Source organism: Aethalodelphis obliquidens, unplaced genomic scaffold (assembly GCF_003676395.1).
Source record: "Aethalodelphis obliquidens isolate GAN/ISIS:26980383/991018 unplaced genomic scaffold, ASM367639v1 scaffold30, whole genome shotgun sequence".
Taxonomy (NCBI): Eukaryota; Metazoa; Chordata; class Mammalia; order Artiodactyla; family Delphinidae; genus Aethalodelphis; species Aethalodelphis obliquidens.
Window position 1 is genome coordinate 4,729,008 of NW_020837974.1, and position 18,929 is coordinate 4,747,936.

General features: G+C 43.5%; 1 protein-coding gene across 3 annotated transcripts in view; it reads right to left on the reverse strand.

Annotated features, from left to right (window-relative positions):
• The window catches only part of USP42 (ubiquitin specific peptidase 42), a 36,220-nt gene that overhangs the window by 4,593 nt on the left and 12,698 nt on the right, over positions 1 to 18,929 (reverse strand). For all 3 annotated transcript variants that reach the window (XM_027125708.1, XM_027125709.1, XM_027125710.1), the window contains exons 4-15: positions 15,147 to 15,257; positions 13,374 to 13,476; positions 12,384 to 12,451; positions 11,647 to 11,717; positions 10,693 to 10,775; positions 8,324 to 8,435; positions 7,256 to 7,396; positions 6,969 to 7,069; positions 5,704 to 5,857; positions 4,083 to 4,799; positions 3,870 to 3,964; positions 719 to 2,176 (exon numbers count right to left, since the gene is read on the reverse strand). In XM_027125708.1, coding sequence (XP_026981509.1) covers positions 719 to 2,176; positions 3,870 to 3,964; positions 4,083 to 4,799; positions 5,704 to 5,857; positions 6,969 to 7,069; positions 7,256 to 7,396; positions 8,324 to 8,435; positions 10,693 to 10,775; positions 11,647 to 11,717; positions 12,384 to 12,451; positions 13,374 to 13,476; positions 15,147 to 15,257 — 3,214 coding nt within the window. The remainder of the gene's footprint in view (positions 1 to 718; positions 2,177 to 3,869; positions 3,965 to 4,082; positions 4,800 to 5,703; positions 5,858 to 6,968; positions 7,070 to 7,255; positions 7,397 to 8,323; positions 8,436 to 10,692; positions 10,776 to 11,646; positions 11,718 to 12,383; positions 12,452 to 13,373; positions 13,477 to 15,146; positions 15,258 to 18,929) is intronic.

Genomic DNA, 18,929 nt, shown 5'->3' on the forward strand with positions numbered 1-18,929 from the left:
GTCTCAGGCACATAGGAGGGAAGGAGGTTTGATTTCCTTTTCCTTCAAGTAACCACACTCTCTACCTATGCCTCCTGGTAACCTCTTCCCAGGGTTTCGATTTTACGAGACGCCAACGTGTAGCACGCAATGCGCAGTAACCGTGTGTGTGCTCACCCCTCTCATCGTGGAGAAGTCATTTTCAAGAAAACTACTGACCAATTTAGCTTTTTAAAAATACAAATGTCCCAATGAGATTTCAAACTGAGAAATGGAGACAGAAAACTAGACAGAGGCAAATGCAACAAACGATGTGTCTCAGCCCTTTGGGTCACAGGCATGTTCAACAGGGTGGCGGCCTCCCATTTCCTGCCACGAGGCAGTAGTCACTGAGGGTAAAGAAAGTATCAGCAGATGTGAAAATATAACTAAATCTGTGAATAAATATATTAACAATCACTGTGAAGTCAAAACATCCCAAGTTTTATCTATCTACCAAACACTGCACACTTACTCCTAGAAGTTAAAAAGCACTAACTGAAAACGGCAACATCATCTTAAAAGATGGTTTTCGGGCATTTTAAAATACCATGAAATAAGATCCAGCTTAACACAGAGCTAAGTTTTAGGAATCTATAAAAACAGGGAAGTCCAAAACCCACAGGGATAAAAAGTACAAATCAGAGTCACATACACAGGACACAGCCCTTCACCTGTCGCCAAGCACACACGCCCTCACCTGGAATTCCGCTCTCGGTGTTTGTCCTTGGATTTCTTTTTCTTTGATTTTTTGTGCTTCTTCACTTTAGGCCCCTCTAAAGGATCCTTCTGTAAGCTTCTCCAGGCTTTCTTTTCTACGTGGCTGTCTTTATCCCCTACACTACTGTACCTCCGTTTTCGTGACTTGATGTTTTTGTGTTCGTGAAACTGACCGGCGAGGTCACAGCCTCTGTCTTCAGCCCCCAGTGCAGCCTTGTCGTGGGCGTACTTGTCAGCAGGGTGTGGAGGGGGCGTGTGGGCCGGGCCCGCCCCGGGGCTGCTGATGCGGTGCCGGTCCCTCTCTTTGGCCGCCGGCTCGTGGCCCTTCCGGCCTCTGTAGTGGTCCTTGTGGGGCCGGCCGCTGTAGGGCCCGGCTCGGTCGTACTCTCGCTCGCCGTGGAGGGGCCTCCACTCCCACGGCTCGCGGGCCGGGTACGAGGCGTACCTGTCGTGGTGGTACCTGAACCGCCCCCAGCGCATCCCGTCCGGGTAGTTCTCCCGGGCCCAGGCGTGCTCGGCCTCAGCGTGGTGGTAGCGGCCCCACTCCTGGTCGGGAGCCCCCATGCTCCGGGAGCGCGGGTGGCCGGACCTGGCCAGGGAACCGGGGCAGGGGGCGTGCGGGGCCGTGGCGCAGGGCTCGGGCCGCTCGGACCGGCACCGCTTCCACTCATGGTGGGGTCGCCTCCGGCGAGGCTGCTCCTCCGTCCCGCTCCTGCTGTCCCGCGCGTGCTCGCCGCTGGACGATCGGTCTTTTCGGCTGCGGTAATGTCCTCGGTCAACCTTTCTGAGGCTGCTGGTTTTTTCCTGCACTGCACAAGCCTCCTGGACCTTCTGCCCGGCCTTACTGTCTTCACCTCTCTCACCGTTACTTTGCTCGGGGACCCCCTCTGGACGGTTTTCTGCGATCCTGTCTAATTGCGGAGAGGGCACCCCATCTGCGGACACCCCTGTGCTTTTAGGGGGACCCTCCACATCCGTGCCTCTGTCCCGACTGCTGTGACCCAAGGGCTCAGGCTCACAGTCGCCCTCGATACCTGACAAGGGGCTCGGGCTCAGCCTCCCCGCGGCTTCTGCTGCCGCCGGGTCCTGGGGACGCTCTGGTGACGTCCCTTTCACGTCCTGGGACGGTTTGCTCTGATCGTTTGTTAAATTCCCTGGGTCACACGGTTTAGGAAGCTGGTCACCCCCGAGGGTATCCTTGTTGGTGTTACAAAAGGTGTTGATACTCGGCAAAGCCTCCTCGGGTTTTGCCAAAATGTTTTCAGAGACTTCTTCTTTGGTAGGTTTGATGCTGGCGTCTGAGGGCAACAAAACCTTCTTGAATTTGCTGCTAAGGCTCATGACCAGCTCTAGGTTCTCACAGGAATCGGGAGCGGAGCTGCCAGCCTCCAGCTCAGCCTTGGGGTCCTGCAGAGGCCTCTCCTCTGTCCCAGTTGTACTGCAGCCCCACCGAAAGAAAGAAAGAAAGAAATTAGCCATTTACTTGTTTGCTTCCTGGCTTACAGGGACAAACACTTCAAATCGTTCATTTACTAAATATTTTATGGCTTTACTACATCTGGTTTAAACCTAAAACTGGGCTTATCATTTTTGGAAACTTCAAATTTTCTCATTAAATAAAAATGTAAAAATTTGTATCAAGCCTACCCCATTTTTCAGCAATAATAATTCCGCAATTCTAGGCGCCTTCTGTTTTCAGATATACTTCTAATTCTTCTTAATAACCAAGTCCGAACCATCAGAAAAGTCAAGTAACGATGGGGCTCTTACTTTTCCTCTGGATCCCTTTTCTCTGAATTTTCCTGGAGCCTCGGAGCTAGAGTAGCTACCTCCAGACACAGCCAAGAGCTCCCTGAATTACCTGCAAATTGTGAGGAATCACTGAGGCTTTAGAAACACTTTCTGTAGTAAAAGAACTCTGCCTTGCTTCTGATGGAGTCTCGAAGTTAACGAAAGCTGCCAGAAAGCAAGAAAAACCCTAAAGCGGGCCCGCTCTGCAGCGGGAAAATATCTGGGAGAGAGAAGACACGTGTGATCTAGAGCGTGGCAGTGACGTGTTCAAGGCTGCACGTGAGGTTAGGAAACGTGCGTAGCTGGGGACTGACTGCTTACACAATCACCTGTCACAATTCTCACACACATTACATTTGAAGACCAACTAAGCCGGACAAGGACAGAGAAAGGAGGACAGCTATCCTGCCAGGGACTGAGTGTTCAAGTGCCCAGGGTCGACTGGGAGTGCGTGCTCTTTGCTCGTTCTTCTGAGCATTACTAACAGTGGTTCTTGGTGAAAGCACGCCCCCCGCAGGGCCCTTCTGAAATGTGGGGTGCATTTTTGGGTTAGCCCCACGATGGGGGAGCCTCACCAGCACCAGTGGGTGGGGGTGAGGCAGGCAGTCCCACAGAACAGCCCATGTCCCAACGTTCACGTGGGTGAAAATCCCGGCTCTATTACTGGCCATTTCACAGACACCACTAGGGTGTTGATCTCAGGTTGGTCAGAGCTTGGCCAGAAGTCGTCTACCAGGAGGACGTCACGGCGCTGACATGCGTGATGCGACCTGTGCGTGGCGCCAAGCTGCTGGCCCACCCCGCGTCCTGCGGTGGCACCGTCTCCCGGGCTGTTCACGTGGCGACACGCCACCCTTCCTTCTACTCCCATCACATGACGTTGAGGTCAATGCACTGACTTCTTTTTTTTTTAAGTGTGGAGACAGACGATCTTAACTAGGAATTTAATTTCAGAATTCTAAAGGGAGCAAAACCAAGGCTTCGCTATTAGACAGTCGAGAAGCCCTGCGCCACCCCTTCACACCTCCTCAGGTGCCTGTCACACGGGGGGCTGAGTGGGACGGTGCCGGCGGGAGGCCCAGCCGGGGGCTGAGGAGGGGCCCCAGAGAGGAGGGGCCCCAGAGAGGAGGGGTGCTGCGAGGGGGGGCGGGCGTCAGCTGGACTAACAGACCCTGTACGTGTTTACTTTCTTAAAAGGAACATGAATGAGTTCAACAGATCGTTATTCAAATCATTCCAGGGTCCAAAAGGTTCACCCTAAGACTTCCAGAGCGGCTGCACCCACAGGCCCTGCTGTGACTCCCCGGCCCGCGTCCCACGGCCTTGGGACCGTATCCTACCTCATCTCATCTGTGGAGCCTTTCCCTTTGCTGCCGAGTTTGAAGGTCTCTAAGATTTTGTCTTCTGGGAGAAGTGGCAAAGGAGCAGGCATCAACTACCATAAAAAAACAGAGAGATTTCAACTCTGGGGGCCACCTGAAACCCAGCCACGTGACCCGCGGACACAAGGGTGGAAGCAAAGGCCGCCCCAGCCCCGGCCGATGCGCACTCACCTTCCCAGGGAGACTGTTTGCCTTAGAAAAGGGGTTTTCTGAGTGTAGGGCAGGCTGGATGTGGCAGCTGGCAGCACCCGAGGGTAGGCTGTTTTCTTTCGGGTCACTGTCCGTACTGGTAGCACCATTTAGAGCCACGGGCTCTCGGAGCTTGTGCGGAGAGGCCCCGACATCTTCGGCAAGCGGAGCAGGGGCGCGCGCGCTCTCGGCGGGACGGAGACTGTTCTCCTTGCCGAGGCCCTTCGCCTCCTCGTCGGACTCTTCGGACGACTCGGCGCCATAGGGGACCAGCACGCCGGAGCTCAGCTTGGACCTGCCGTTCGTCACAGGCTCAGGGCAGGACTCCCTCAGGGCGATCTGCTTCGTTACCTTACTAGACGCGGGCATCGCGGGGGCACTCGAGGTAGACTGTATTGCAGTAGAAGTCGTAATGGTAGAGGAGGGGGCGGGCTTGTTAGCGCTCTCCGAAGAGCTGCTGTGGAGAGTAGGCTGTGGCTGCATTTTCTGCACAGGTAACTTGCTGTGAATACTGATCGTGATTTTCTGTTTCTTGGGATGTTCTGGAATAACTGAGGGCCTGTTAACCGGCCAGTCCTGAACAGATGTCGAGGCGTTAACAGGGCCAGTCCTACTGACACTGGAATTCCCGTTAGGACTTGCCATGGAGCTGCTCGGCATTTCCTTCAAGGGTCCTGTCCCGTTTAGATGAGGTGGGTTCTGGAAACAAGCAGACCACAGCCAGGTGAGAGCTCCAGAAACAGTCGCAGACTCAGAAACCTGAGGCCGTGGGCCTCTCCCACTTCGGTTATCTTTTTCTTCTGTGAATAACAAGTTTCACGCACCTAGAAAGCCCTCCCCCTCTCCTGCGGGCCTGCCCACCACAAACCTTTCTGGAAAAAGCAACAGCAGTGGCCCCTCCACACAGGGCATGTGCTCTCCAGTTGGCCGTGTCCTGAGGTCTCACTCAGGCAGAGCCCAGGGCAGGACCTGCTGCCTGTCCAGCTCCCTAAGGCACTGAATCTGTGACTCCCTATCAAACTGAAGGCTGTTATGACACTATGGCACAGGTGAAAGGATTATTCCAAGGTGTATACAGGCTATTCCAACAAGTCCAACATGTCCACAATCTCAACACCTACGTCAAGCAAAAAGCCAGGCCTCCACTGAGGACTCAGAGCTTCACACGAACCAGGCATACCTTCCATTCCCCCTGAGAAGCCATGAGGGAGTGTGATCAGACCCAGCCGGACGGCACAGAGAAAATGCCAAACTCCTGAAAGGGCTACACGGATACGACTGAAGTGTTCTTTCTGTAAAAGCATCACTTTCCTGGAGGCCAGCATTGATCAAGAATCCCCAAATATTTAATCCATTAAGTGAACGGAAGTCCAAGGTGGGAGCTAAAATCTCTAGCGTCTAAATAGACTTACACCAGACTTTCTTCTTGATCATTATGTTCATACTTGGAGATTTTCTGTATATTTGAAATATAATCAACAGCTTGAATAAACTCTTTGGACAAGAAATTCAGTTGTAGATGAGGTCATGACAACCACTGCAGTGTTAACTAGAGGGCTGGAAAGATGAACATAAAGATGACATTCTACCCGTGGAACGTTACCTTCATCATGTGAGAAGGAAGCTGTGGTCCGATGAACCCGGATGCTGCCTGTGTGTTGCTGACAACCCGCTGGCTGATCACCGGCTGGGGAGAGGACTGGCCAGGGCTATGGGCGGAATGAGTAAGTTCACCTCCTATTTTCACATCGTGGGACCTGGGGACAGAGAGTGACAGTGCTCAAGGTGATATGGGACATCTCCCCAAAAGAGACTCACGTACACCCCACCCTCAGGTAACAGGTGACATGATGTGCAGAGCTACACGCAGGGTCCCCATCAAGTCCAGGCCAACGCCGGGTGCTCAGATCGGGAGATAACAGGTCACTGGGCAAATGGTATTGTGAACTGTGTATTCTGAGGATGCCACTATCTGAAAGCTACTGTTCTTTACTTTTTAATTTTTTGAAAGCTATTTTTCTTTTCTTTTTTATTTCTATTTTTCTAATTATAAATACATACCATTGTAGAAAAATCTGTAATATCCTGAAAAGTTAGAAACAAACAAAAACACTTTGCCTCCCCTCACTGCTTTGAGGCGTCTACTATTCAGATTTAGTGGATTTTCCTCCAGGCTTTAGCCTGTACTGATTTCTTCAGTATCAGTGTGTAAAATTTCAAACTGCTTATCCTCCTTATGTGGAGCACTCTCTCATATCATTTTAAAAAGCTTTATAAAAATCACTTTTAACAGCTGCATTGTTTCATCATATGGATATGCTATAATTTATATGATCTTCTGCTATTGATGGAAATTTCATGATGTTCTTAATTTCCAGCTACTACAAATGAATGCACTGGAGCACACATCAGATTGTTCCAAGGCCCTACATTTCCAGAAATGGAACTAGCAAGTCAGAATATCCAGCAGCAGCAGGGGTGCTGGTGCTGGCCCAGGCCTGGCCCAGGGAGGTGGCTGGCTGCCTGTGCTCAGTGGTTGAGAGGTGACCACACCCAGGTACTCAAGAGTCCCCTTCTCCAGGCCTCCGCTCACTGCCTCCCAGGCCCGCTGGCCCACCCGGTTTGCCAGCAGCAGCAGAAGCCCACCCTCTGAGACTGCCACCTTCCCTTTCTTCTGCACGTTTCTTTATTAACCTGCCAAAGAGCTGGGAGCTAAAGCAAACTCATGATCCACACTGAATACCACCTTCCTTACTCTCCCCACCATCGAGATGCTGTTTAAACAAACTATATTGAATTTAAATATGTTGATGAGAGGAAGAGAGATGACATAACAGAAAAGATGAAAATTTGCTTTCCTGACAATACCTGATATAAAAGAGAACATAAGCTTGTTGACTGAGTACCGATCTAATATCACTGATAGATACGATGGAGTCATTCATTTGGTACCAGAGGTCATTGCTAGCCTGCAAAACAGCCAATAAAAGAGATATTAGATACAATTAGGTAAATAGGGAACACCAATCCAGAGATGTAAGGAAAATGGGCTTTCACATTTTACCTGTAAGAGCCCCACCTTTCCTCCCCAAAATGCCAGGGCTGTCTTCCAGTGTATTGTAAAAATAGTTATTAGCAAAATCCACAGAGCTTACTTTTATGTAGCAGAAGTAATGGCCAGCATGGCAATTAAAACCAGTGTGTACCAGTACTGCATACAAATCATAAATGATCGGTTCTCCGTTCGGCTGAGACATATACGGTCGAATATCAAGATACTCAGGGTATTTCACATCCTACACAGGAATGGAAAGAGGAAAAAGGAACGTCATTTCTGAAGGTGCAGGTCATCCCATGTGCACGGGCACAGGAGACCCCAGAGCACTGTGCCCTGCGTTCTGGCAGAAAACCAGCACACTGAACCTCGTTTCAAAAGACAGAATCAACCTGGAGCACACCTGAACCTCAGTGTGTTTAATGCAATCCCACTGTATTCTTTATTTCCTTTAAACAAGTAAGGATCCACAGTAAGTGAATTCTCCAAGTCCATCGAAGGAGACAGTAACAATCACAACCTGGATTTGAGCGTCCAGACAGTCTTATTTTTAACAGTTCGGGAACAGATTTCTTTTGCATATTACTAGATTTCTGACCACTTTCAATCTTCAGAAAGTGGGAAGACGATGGGAAAATTCAGTATACTACCAGTCAGAAAACAAATGAATAAAAATAAGCTCTGACGAAAGAATGGCAGGATGTGACTGGGAACCCTCTTTGGATTCAAATGACACAAGCTCACTCCCTGCAGCCACTCGTCACCTGCACTGACTGTGAAGCCCAAATGAAGATAATAATCATCAATTTATCTTCAGAAAGTCTAGCCAGCTGAAGGATACAGAAAAAACACATACGCTCATAAACACACATACCAAACTACTAGCTCAATTCTTCGACATTTTTTTTCTACTACCAAGTGCTGGAAGAACTTAGAAAATCAGATAATAAAACGGTTCAATTTAGTTACTGACACTTAAGCCCTGAAAGGCTAAACATAAACGGTTATTAATAATATTATCTACAAGGGAAGAGATATGGGAACATATGTATATGTATAACTGATTCACTTTGTTATAAAGGAGAAACTAACACACCATTGTAAAGCAATTATACCCCAATAAAGATGTTAAAAAATAATAATAATAATAATAATATTATCTACATACCTTAGCAATTTTTCCACCAGTAAAATTTGCAAAACGTTTCAGAGAAAGTGTGAGAACATTAGAAGATCTGTGTATAGTGAACCTCTTCGAAGCTGGAACCATATTTTTACACCTTGGAAAAAAACAGAAACAGATGTTTAAGATTAATATGTTTTTTTTTTAATCTTTCCCTTGTTATTCCTCTGAAACATTCTAAATTAAGTTTCCAAAAGAAGGCTATGAGATGAGAAATACCACCCTTTTCAAACAACAGTGAAAATATTAAAATTTAAAGTATGGGGGAAACTGCTTAATTAGCATGAAAGAAAAAGGACAGTTCTGAAATGTCAGGTATGACAGGTCACTGGTATTTTAAAAATTAGATTAATATAAGTTTCTCTCAATGGAAAACAAACTGAAAAACTGGCTGGTATAATACTGTGAAAACTAAGCCCAGATACAAAAGGAAGAAAGTAAAGACTAGAAATGTCCATGAAGTTTAAAACAAAGGAGAAATCCCTATGGTCGTGGGAGGAAAGGGAGCCGTCTCCCCCAACAAAATGAACCCAGGCACACCTCATGTTATTACCCTCTGCAGATATTCCATTTTTCACAAACTGAAGGTCTGTGGCAACCCTGCATGGAGCAAGTCTACTGGCATCGTTTTTCCAAAAGCATTTGCTTACTTCGTGTCTCTGTGTCACATTTCGGTAATTCTTGCAATATTTCAAGCTTTTTCATTATTATTATATTTGTTATGGTGACCTGTGATCAGTGACTTTTTTTTTTTTTTTTTGCGGTACGCGGGCCTCTCACTGTTGTGGCCTCTCCCGTTGCGGAGCACAGGCTCCGGACGCACAGGCTCAGCAGCCATGGCTCACGGGCCCAGCCACTCCGCGGCATGTGGGATCTTCCCGGACCGGGGCACGAACCCGCGTCCCCTGCACCGGCAGGCGGACTCCCAACCACTGCGCCACCAGGGAAGCCCGATCAGTGATCTTTGATGTTACTATTCTAGTTATTTTGGCATTTTTTAACAGTAAGTATTTTTAAGTGAAGGTCTGTACATTGTTTTTTAGACATAATGTTATTACACACTTAGACTACAGTATAGCATAGACATAACTTTTCTATGCACTGGGAAATGAAAAAATTCATGTGATTCACTTTATTGTAAGATTTGCTTTATTGTGGTGGTCTGGAACCAAACCTGCGGTATCCCTGAGGTTTGCTTATATTCAATAACAACGCTTACCTGTATTACCTGACTTAAAATGAAAATCTACTTAGAACATATGAAACAGGGCTTTCTTAAAATAGGCTCTCTTGGGACTTCCCTGGTGGTCCAGTGGTAAAGAATCCGCCTTGCAATGCAGGGCACGAGGGTTCGATCCCTGGCCAGGGAACTAAGATCCCACATGCTGCAGGGCAACTAAGCCCGCGCGCCACAACTACTGAGCTCGCACGCCTCAACTAGAAAGCCCGCGTGCCGCAAACTACAGAGTTCATACACTCTGGAACCTGCATGCCATAACTATGGAGCCCACGTGCCCTGGAGCCTGTGTGCCACAGCTAGAGAAAACCCACACGCCACAACTAGAGAGAAGCCTGTGAGCTGCAATGAAAGATCCTGCATGCCGCAACTAAGACCCAACACAGCGAAAAATAAATTAAATAAATAAATAATGAATAAATCTTTAAAGAAAGAAAGAAGGAAAGGGAGGAAAGAAAGAAAGAAGGAAAGAAAGAAGGAAGGAAAGAAAAGGAAGGAAGGAAGGAAAGAAAGAGAAAGGAAGGAAGGAAGGAGGAAGAAAGAAAGAAAGAAAGGAAAGGAAGAAAGGAAAGGGAAGGAAGGAAGGAAGAAAGAAAGAAAGGAAGAAAGAAAGAAAGAAAGAAAAAGACACTGCCCCCCTTTAAAAAAATAGGCTCTCTTGACTTGCTGGGGAAACATTAAAGAATAACTTAAATTCGAGGTTTCTAGCTGATACTGCCCCAAATCCTGGGAGACAGCCAGCAGTTAAGAGAGACCCTGAACTGCTCTGGGAGAAAGTGACTCCCCATCCACCCCAACCCTTTCACACAGGGGAGTCCATGTAGATGCTGCTCGACACACACACTGCCGCAGCCAAGCTTCACACGCGGCAGCACTGACCTTACCTCTCCATTCCCACCCACCTCCCCAGGAGCGAGGCCCCATCTCCCATTCTTCAGTGCACTTCTCTGCAGAGTGTAAACACTGAGACACAGAGTGCCCTGGCCCTTGGGAAAGAGAGACCCAGGGTCTTCCCAGACGGTAACGGGAATCTAGCCCTGGGTTACGCAGACACACCGAACGCTTTCAAACCAAGCCTCCCCGCCCCCCATGCGGCCTCCAGCGTCACCCGTCATACTTGCTGCACTTGTACGAGTTTTCTCCATCGAGCTGTTCCGGCTTCACAAACTGCTCCAATGCCTTATTAACGCTCTGAGCAGCCTGGGGACAGAGCACCAACACCACATTACCACTCATTGCCGCTTGTTAGGAAAAAGAAAAGAGATGACTCGAAAGTATAAAAGCAAACGTGAATTTTTATGTAAAAAGAAAATCTTTCATTATGACGTTCAGTTTTATATTAATACATGTACACACCAAGCTATTTCCCCTCCCATTAAAAAAAAGAGCAGATTAAAGTCAGCAAAAATATGTGAAGAGCTTGCTTGCTGCAGCATTATTTAAAATAGTGTAAAGCTGGAAACGAATGAAGTATCTACCAGCAAGGAGTCAGGCATGTAAATCGGCTGAAGCACAACACACAGAAGCCCAAGCAAAATGCAGTGAAGACAGGAAGTGGCCAGACAGACTGAAGGTATGCACCCATTTTTATAAACAGTAAACAAATACTCTGCAAGCAGTTTATATCAAGCTGTTAACAAGAGTACATTCTGAGGGATAGGATCTCACACGTCTCTGCAATGTTTCTCATTTTTGTCACTAGCGTGTATTACACTTGTAATCAGAAAAACAAAAGCTTAAGACAACAAAAAATAGGAGTTTAGAAAATGCAAGAAGCAAAACAGCACCTAAAGAATAACCACCACCTAAATTTGGCTAATATAGGCATCAGAATCTGGTTTTATTAAGATTAAGTGAAAAGTCAAAGGGTGATAAAATTATTAAACGTTTCAAGTTTTTTATGATGCCTAATACAAAGCTTAAATAATCTCCTCTAAGTAAAGTCCTAGCCTATTAAAATTTTCAATTTATATTCTCTAACAAGTGTAGTCTAAATTATGAGTGAACTATACATACATAAAGTATGACTGACTTTTTTTAACTTCACCACCACAACAACTATCAAACTTACCTTTATTTCCAATGTTATGTCGAGATATGGATCAAAAGTATCTGACACACCTTTGCAATTTAAACATTTGACTGAAATAAAAAGAAAATGCAAAGGATAAGCCAAGTATAATCAGCATGGCAATACCAACTACTGAAATGACAGAACATATAAATACTATCACAAAATAAAACACACAAGGTACTTTTTTCTCTATCACATTGGGCAAACCATTTTACCACTACACAGTGAGAGGCACTAATGTGATGCACACTCGCCGCTGGCTGGAGTGGAAACTGGCATAGGCTCTTGGAAGAGTGACACGGCAGAGTCAAAGTTATCAAAATAAGGAGATTCTAAAAAATTATCCTGTGTATATACACTTTTACATGGACATAAAGGCATGTGTATACAGGGATGTTCAATGAAGCACTGATGGTAACAACAACAACAAAAATTAGAAACAATCTAAAAATTCCCTGATAGGGAACTAAAATAAATGGAATACTACTGCAACTGTGAAAGACTCTGTTAGACCTATATGTGCTGAAATGTAAAAAGGTTTCCAATGTGAAAAGAAGCCAGTCTGCTCATGCACAGGAAACTACTGGAATGGGACAGGGGCTGCCTCTGAGGATGGGGGATGGGAGTCTGGGCCGGAAGGGAGATACACTTTCCATTATTAACCCTTTCCTATCCTTTGCATTTTTTAAACCACATACTGTATCACACTTATCAACCTTTAAACAGAAGTTTACCTCTAGATCTTAGGTATCCTCCAAATATCTGGCAAACGAGTGTGGTAGCCTGAGTGTGTCTGTCTAATCTGAAAAAGTCAAACAGTAAAATGAGAGAAGAGTTCTACAAGAACGACAGAGGCTATAACCAGATTTTAAAAGCATGTACATCTATAAAAGAACGAGAATTCAAACAGCAGAGCTGCACAGTATGTGTGACAGCCAGAGAATAGCCTTGCCTCATCAGAACACAGTGAGGGTTTGGGGTGAGGCAGGAAAAGAGGTAGCCTGGTATTAAGAAGGGACTTCAAAATTAAGTCAGGAATCTGGCCCTGAAGCAAGTAGTAAGAGGAAGTCACCCTAAAGCAGGACTGTGACACCGAGTGTGAGGACTTGCCGGTGAAGGCAGGGAACACAGAGCATTCTCCCCTGTTCTGCAGCTACTGTCATACTGACAAGGATAGCCTGGGCGAGGCAGTGCTGATGGCAGTGGGAAGGGAATGGGAGACTTGCTGGGTGTGTTGAGGCAATACAAGTGGGTTAGGACTTGTTATCTAATTGTTTCTCCAATCTTCCTCTTGAGCCCACATTTAGATTTTAAAGAAGAAACTGCAGAAACTGGTAAGTGACCAGAATGAGAAAGACACAGGGAACAAATACAGATTTTAAAGTCTAGAGATCAACTCAGAAAACGTTGGCACAAGAAAGGAGAAGTGGTTAGTTTTGACCTGCAGAGGGATGATGATACCCAGAAATTAAATCATGTCAAGACCAATATTCATGTCCTGACATCTGTAATTAAATCCAAATTATTATAGTAAGCACACCTTTTAAAATTTCAACCATTTGAAAATAATGCCAATCACTGGAGGAAGAGGCAGCGCAAAGTCAAAAGTTGAGGCCGAAAGAGAGCTCTGCACACCCATCGTAAAAGGCTAGACTGAGTTCTGGTGAGCCAGCGAGGTAGGCGGGGGGTGGGAATGGGGGTTGACGGATGCTGTGTGTACTCACTTGTTGCTGCCATTCAAGCATGCTTTTTGCATAGCATCAACAGTGTGCTGAAGGAATTCATGGGCATCTTCTTGGCTTCCAAAGCGGAAGTGCCTAGCTATGCCTATAAAGTTCGAGTAAAGACACAGCTTTATCATCACGTGACATGCGGGGCTGTACTCCCCCAAAAGTTACATCTTATGTCAATACGTTGGTTAGAAAATACCCGATAATTATTTTATGAGGAAACAGCATTAATAAGCTCCCCTGAGAACAGCTAGGACAGGCCCTTTAGACCATTAAAAGTCCACATGGGCTAGAGTTGCTGAGAGCCCAGAGACTCTATGTCTTCAGCAATAAAATGATACCTGAATAAATTCAACTTTGGCTGTACTGTTTCAAAAATTTGTCCCAAATGTTATGTCAGTGCACACATCTTAAATCTGGCCCTAGATCTCCCTGAGAGAATCCATGTAAAACATAAATGTGTGAACCTATCTAAATTCTATCCCAATAACCTAGAGAACACACTATATTCTCCACTGAGTATCACCTTGGTCCTATTTCTAATTGACTAAACAGCCGCAAGACAAAATTACATAATAATGAAAAACAACACAAAAGTATAAACAATATACATAGAATTTTAATGTGTATGAATATATATAAATATATATTAACTTGAATCATATGAAATTGCCAATATTCTACCAGTTCTGACCTACAAAAATGACAATTTCATTATTCAACCATATATGTTTGGAGTTAGCAGGCGGTGTATGTTCATGGATGTATGTATATACACACAATGACATTCTCTTAAAGACTAAGTTTAAAAATATTAGACATGCCTGTCGTGTGTGTGTGTGTGTGTGTGTGTGTGTGTGTGTGTGTGTGTGTAATATATACACGTAATTAAACAAACAAAATCACCCCTGGCTAAAATTCTGCCGGGATCCTATAATGTTTAAAAAATTTTTGCATTGTCTACTCTGGCCTGTTAATAGTACCAAGGGCCAATATAACACCTCTTTATCTTCAGCAGCTTTTTAGGCAAAAAGATTATAAATTGTCACTGTGTAATTATCCACCCCTATAATTACCCAGCTAGACAGCAGAGTAAGAGTTAGGTTTTTGTTTTATTCGCAAGCATTTTTTATTCCAACTCAGTTAATTAAGATGATGTAAAAGCTTACTGCAAAAAACATACAGAAAGTGCATAAAAATATTTCATGTGACCTATCAGGATCATTACAATTCAAGAGGAAATTTTAAAGTCATTTAAAAATTGTATAGAAAAAGTGAAATTTATCCACAAATTTGCTAAGTTATGAGTATAAAATTTTCTTTAAAAGTATAATTAACTTTATTTTGATAATTCCCATCACTATGTATAGTGTACTACTCATTCATTGAATTAAAACTAACTGAAAACTAAAGAAACCTGTGGGACAATATTAGAGTTAGTATTAGCATAGAAATCCAAATATCTGAGAAAAACACTGTAAAACTTATCAATGATTTTATTAATAAATTGAGTTTTTAAAAATTTTTAATGTGTTTATATATTAAACTGAATACCACCTTCTTTACTATATTGTCATCTTTTACTTTAGGTTTCAAAATGTGTTTATATAGTAAATAGTTTACTAAAAACCTGTTATTCATTAAAGACATATACATATACAATAAGCTGTTTGTTGTAATACACAAGGAGCTCATCATCTACCAGTTAGACCATTAAGACCAATTAGCTAACAAATACTAATATAAACTACTATAGAGGATACTTACGCCGCATCTCATTAATGACAAACATCGGTTTAATAACATCCCCAGGATGGTTCAGCACTTGTGTGATATGAGCCTGCATTGTACACATCATACAAAATCCTTCTGCATGACCTGAAAGATAACAGATGATAATCCTCCAAATTAGCAAAATATGACTCTATATATACATCAAGGGGTATTATAAATAACGGGCACACTCCTGAAATAAGAATAACAGTTACAGGACTTCCCTGGTGGCGCAGTGGTTAAGACTCCACACTCCCAATACAGGGGGCCTGGGTTTGAGCCCTGGTCCGGGAAGATCCCACATGCTGCGGAACAACTAAGCCTGTGTGCCACAACTACTGAGCTTGCGCTCTAGAGCCCACGAGCCACAACTACTGAGCCCGCATGCTACAACTACTGAAGCCCGCGTGCCTAGAGCCTGTGATCTGCGAAAAACACAAGCCACTGCAATGAGAAGTCCGCACACCACAACAAAGAGTAGCCCCCACTCACCACAACTAGAGAAAGCCCGTGCGCAGCAACGAAGAACCAACGCAGCCATAAATAAATACATTAATTAATTAATTTAAAAAAAAGTTTTGGGACACAGCTAAAGCAGTGTTGCAAGGGAAATTTACAGTAATACCAATATCAGAAGCAAAAACAAGGATATCAACCCTGCAGACATCAAAAGGATAACAAGGGAATACTATAAATAACTTCACACACATAAATTTGACAACTTTGGAAAAATGGACCAATTCCTCAAAAGAAGTGAACTACCACAACCCACCCAGTATAAAATAATTGCAATAGCGCTATACTTATTAAGGAAATTAAATTTGCAATTTTAAAACTCCCAGAATAGAAATCTCCAGGCCAAGATAGTTTCCCTGATGGATTCTACACTAAATAAGAATTTACATCAATTCTACACAATCTCTTCCGAAAAACAGGAGTTAACATATCCCAAATTCATTTTATAAAGCTAGTATTACCCTGATACCAAAACCACACAAAGGTGGTACAAAAACAGAAGATTAAAGAGCGACATATCTCATGAACACATGTAAAAATCCTTAACAAAAATTCAGCAAAATATAAAAATAAACATCATGACCAAACGGAGTTTATTCCAGAGATACAAAGATGACTCAGTACTGGAAAATCTACCAGTGTAATCCACTATATTAATAAGCTGAAGAAGAAATTCACATGATCATATCAATTTGACACAGAAAAAGCTATAGACAAAAATCAACACTCATTCAAGATAAAAAGCGGGAATCAGTAAAACAGAAATAGAAGAGGAAAAAAAAAAAAGAAATACAGGGGAACTTCCTTGACTTGATAAAAAGGAAAAACCTACAGCTAACATCAAACTGAATGCTTTTCCCCTAAGATCAGAAATGAGGCAAGGACGTCAGCTCTGAGCACTCTTATTCAACATATTGCTGGAAGTTCTAGCCAGTGAAATAAGGCAAGAAAAGGGAATAAAGGACACAGATCAGTAAGGAGTAAGTAAAAATGTCCCTATCTGCATATGACATGATTCTCTACATAGAAAAATACAAGGACTCCCAAAAGAAAAAAAAAAGCCTAGAAATATTAAGTGAAGTCAGTAAGGTCAATATACAAAAATCAAATGTATTTTTATATACCAGCAATAAAAATGTGAACACCAAAATTAAAAATATAATGATGCTTATAATTCCTCAAAAAATAAAAGGATTAGGTGTAGATCTAACAAAACAAAACATGCTGATTAACTACACAACACTGATGAAACAAAGTAAAGAAGATCTAAGTAAATGGAGAGACACACCACATCCACAGACTGGAAATGTCAGCATAGTAGAGACGTCAATTCTCCCCAAACTGAGATACAGGTTTAACAAAATTTCTATCAAAATCCCAACAAGATTTTTTTGTACATATAGACAAGATTATTCTGTAATTTATATGGAAAGACAAAGGAACCAGAATAGAAAAAAACAATTTTGAAAAAGAATAAGTGGATGGACTCACTCTACCTGATATCAAGATTTATTACATAGCTACAATAACAAAGACCAACCGTGTTGTGGGACAGATACATACCTTAACAGAACAGAATAGGGGACCCAGAGATAGACCCACACAAATACACCCAAGTGATTTTTTTACAAAAGTGCAAAAGCAATTAATGAAGGAAAGATAGCCTTTTAAACATATGGTGCTAGAGCAACTGGACATCCACAGACAGAAAAACTAAACCTCATGCTATACAAAAATTAACGTAAAATGGATCACATACCTAAATGTAAAACTATAGAACTTGTAGGAAAAAAAATAGGAGAAAATCTTTAGGATCAAAGGCTATGCAAAGAGATCTTATACTTGACAGCAAAAGCACAATCCATAAAAGGAAAAATTGGACTTCACCAAAATTTAAAACTTTTGCTCTGTGAAAGACCCTGTTAAGGGGATGAAAAGACAAGCTTCAAACTGGCAGGAAATGTTGGAAATATACATCCGAAAAAGACCTAATATCTAGAATATATAAAGAACAAAACAACAATATAAAAACAAAGAACACAATAGAAAATGAACAAAAGACACAAAGAGATATTTTCCAAAGGGGATATATACAGATGGTAAATAAACACATGGAGAGAAGTTCAAGACCTTTAGGCATTAGGGAAATGCAAATTAAAACTACAATGAGATATCATTATACTCATCATTACCGTATGGCTAAAATGAAAAATAGTGAAACACCAAATGCTGGCAACAATGCAGAGCCACTGGAGCGCAATACACTGCTGGTGGGAACGTAAACTGGTCAGCCACTCTGGAAAACTACCTGGCAATTTCTTACCAAACTAAACACGCAACTACCTTATGACCCAGCAACTGTAGTTCTGGGCATTTATTCCAGAGAAATAAAGACTTGTGTTCACACATATGCTCTACACACTAATGTTTACAGCAGCTCTATTCATAATATCCAGAAACTGGAAACAACCCAGATGTCCTTTAATGGATGAGCGGTTAAACAAATTGTGGTCCATCCATACCATGGAATACTAGTCAGCAATAAAAAGGAACAAATTATTAATATACACAACAAAGTGAATGAATATCCAGAGACTTATGTGGAGTGAAAAAGCCAATCCCTACTATATAATTCAACATATGTAACATTCTTGAAATGACAAAATAATAGAAGTGATAACTAGTAGTTGCCAGGGATTAAGGAGGAGGTGGGGACACGAGTGAAGTGGGCTTGGCTATAAAAGGGAAACATGATCCTTAGTGATGGAAATGTTCTGTACCTTGACTGTATCGATATCAATATCCTGGCTGTGAGACTGAACTACAGTGTCACCACTGGGGGAAACTGGGTAAGGGTACATAGGAGGCCTCTGTGTGATTTCTTACAACTGCAAGTAAATCTAAAATTACCTCAAAATAAAGTTTAGCTTCAAAAAAAGGCAAAATAAAAATATTTCAGACCAAGAATAAAAAACAAACAAATAAATAAAACAAAACCCAAAAAACAGAGTTTGGGGGCTTCCCTGGTGGCGCAGTGTTTAAGAATCCACCTGCCAATGCAGGGGACACGGGTTTGACCCCTGGTACTGGAAGATCCCACATGCCGTGGAGCAACTAAGCCCAGGCGCCACAACTACTGAGCCTGCGCTCTAGAGCCCATGAGCCACCAACTACTGAGCCTGTGTGCCACAACTACTGAAGCCCACGCACCTAGAGCCCATGCTCCGTAACAAGAGAGGCCATCACAATGAGAAGCCCGTG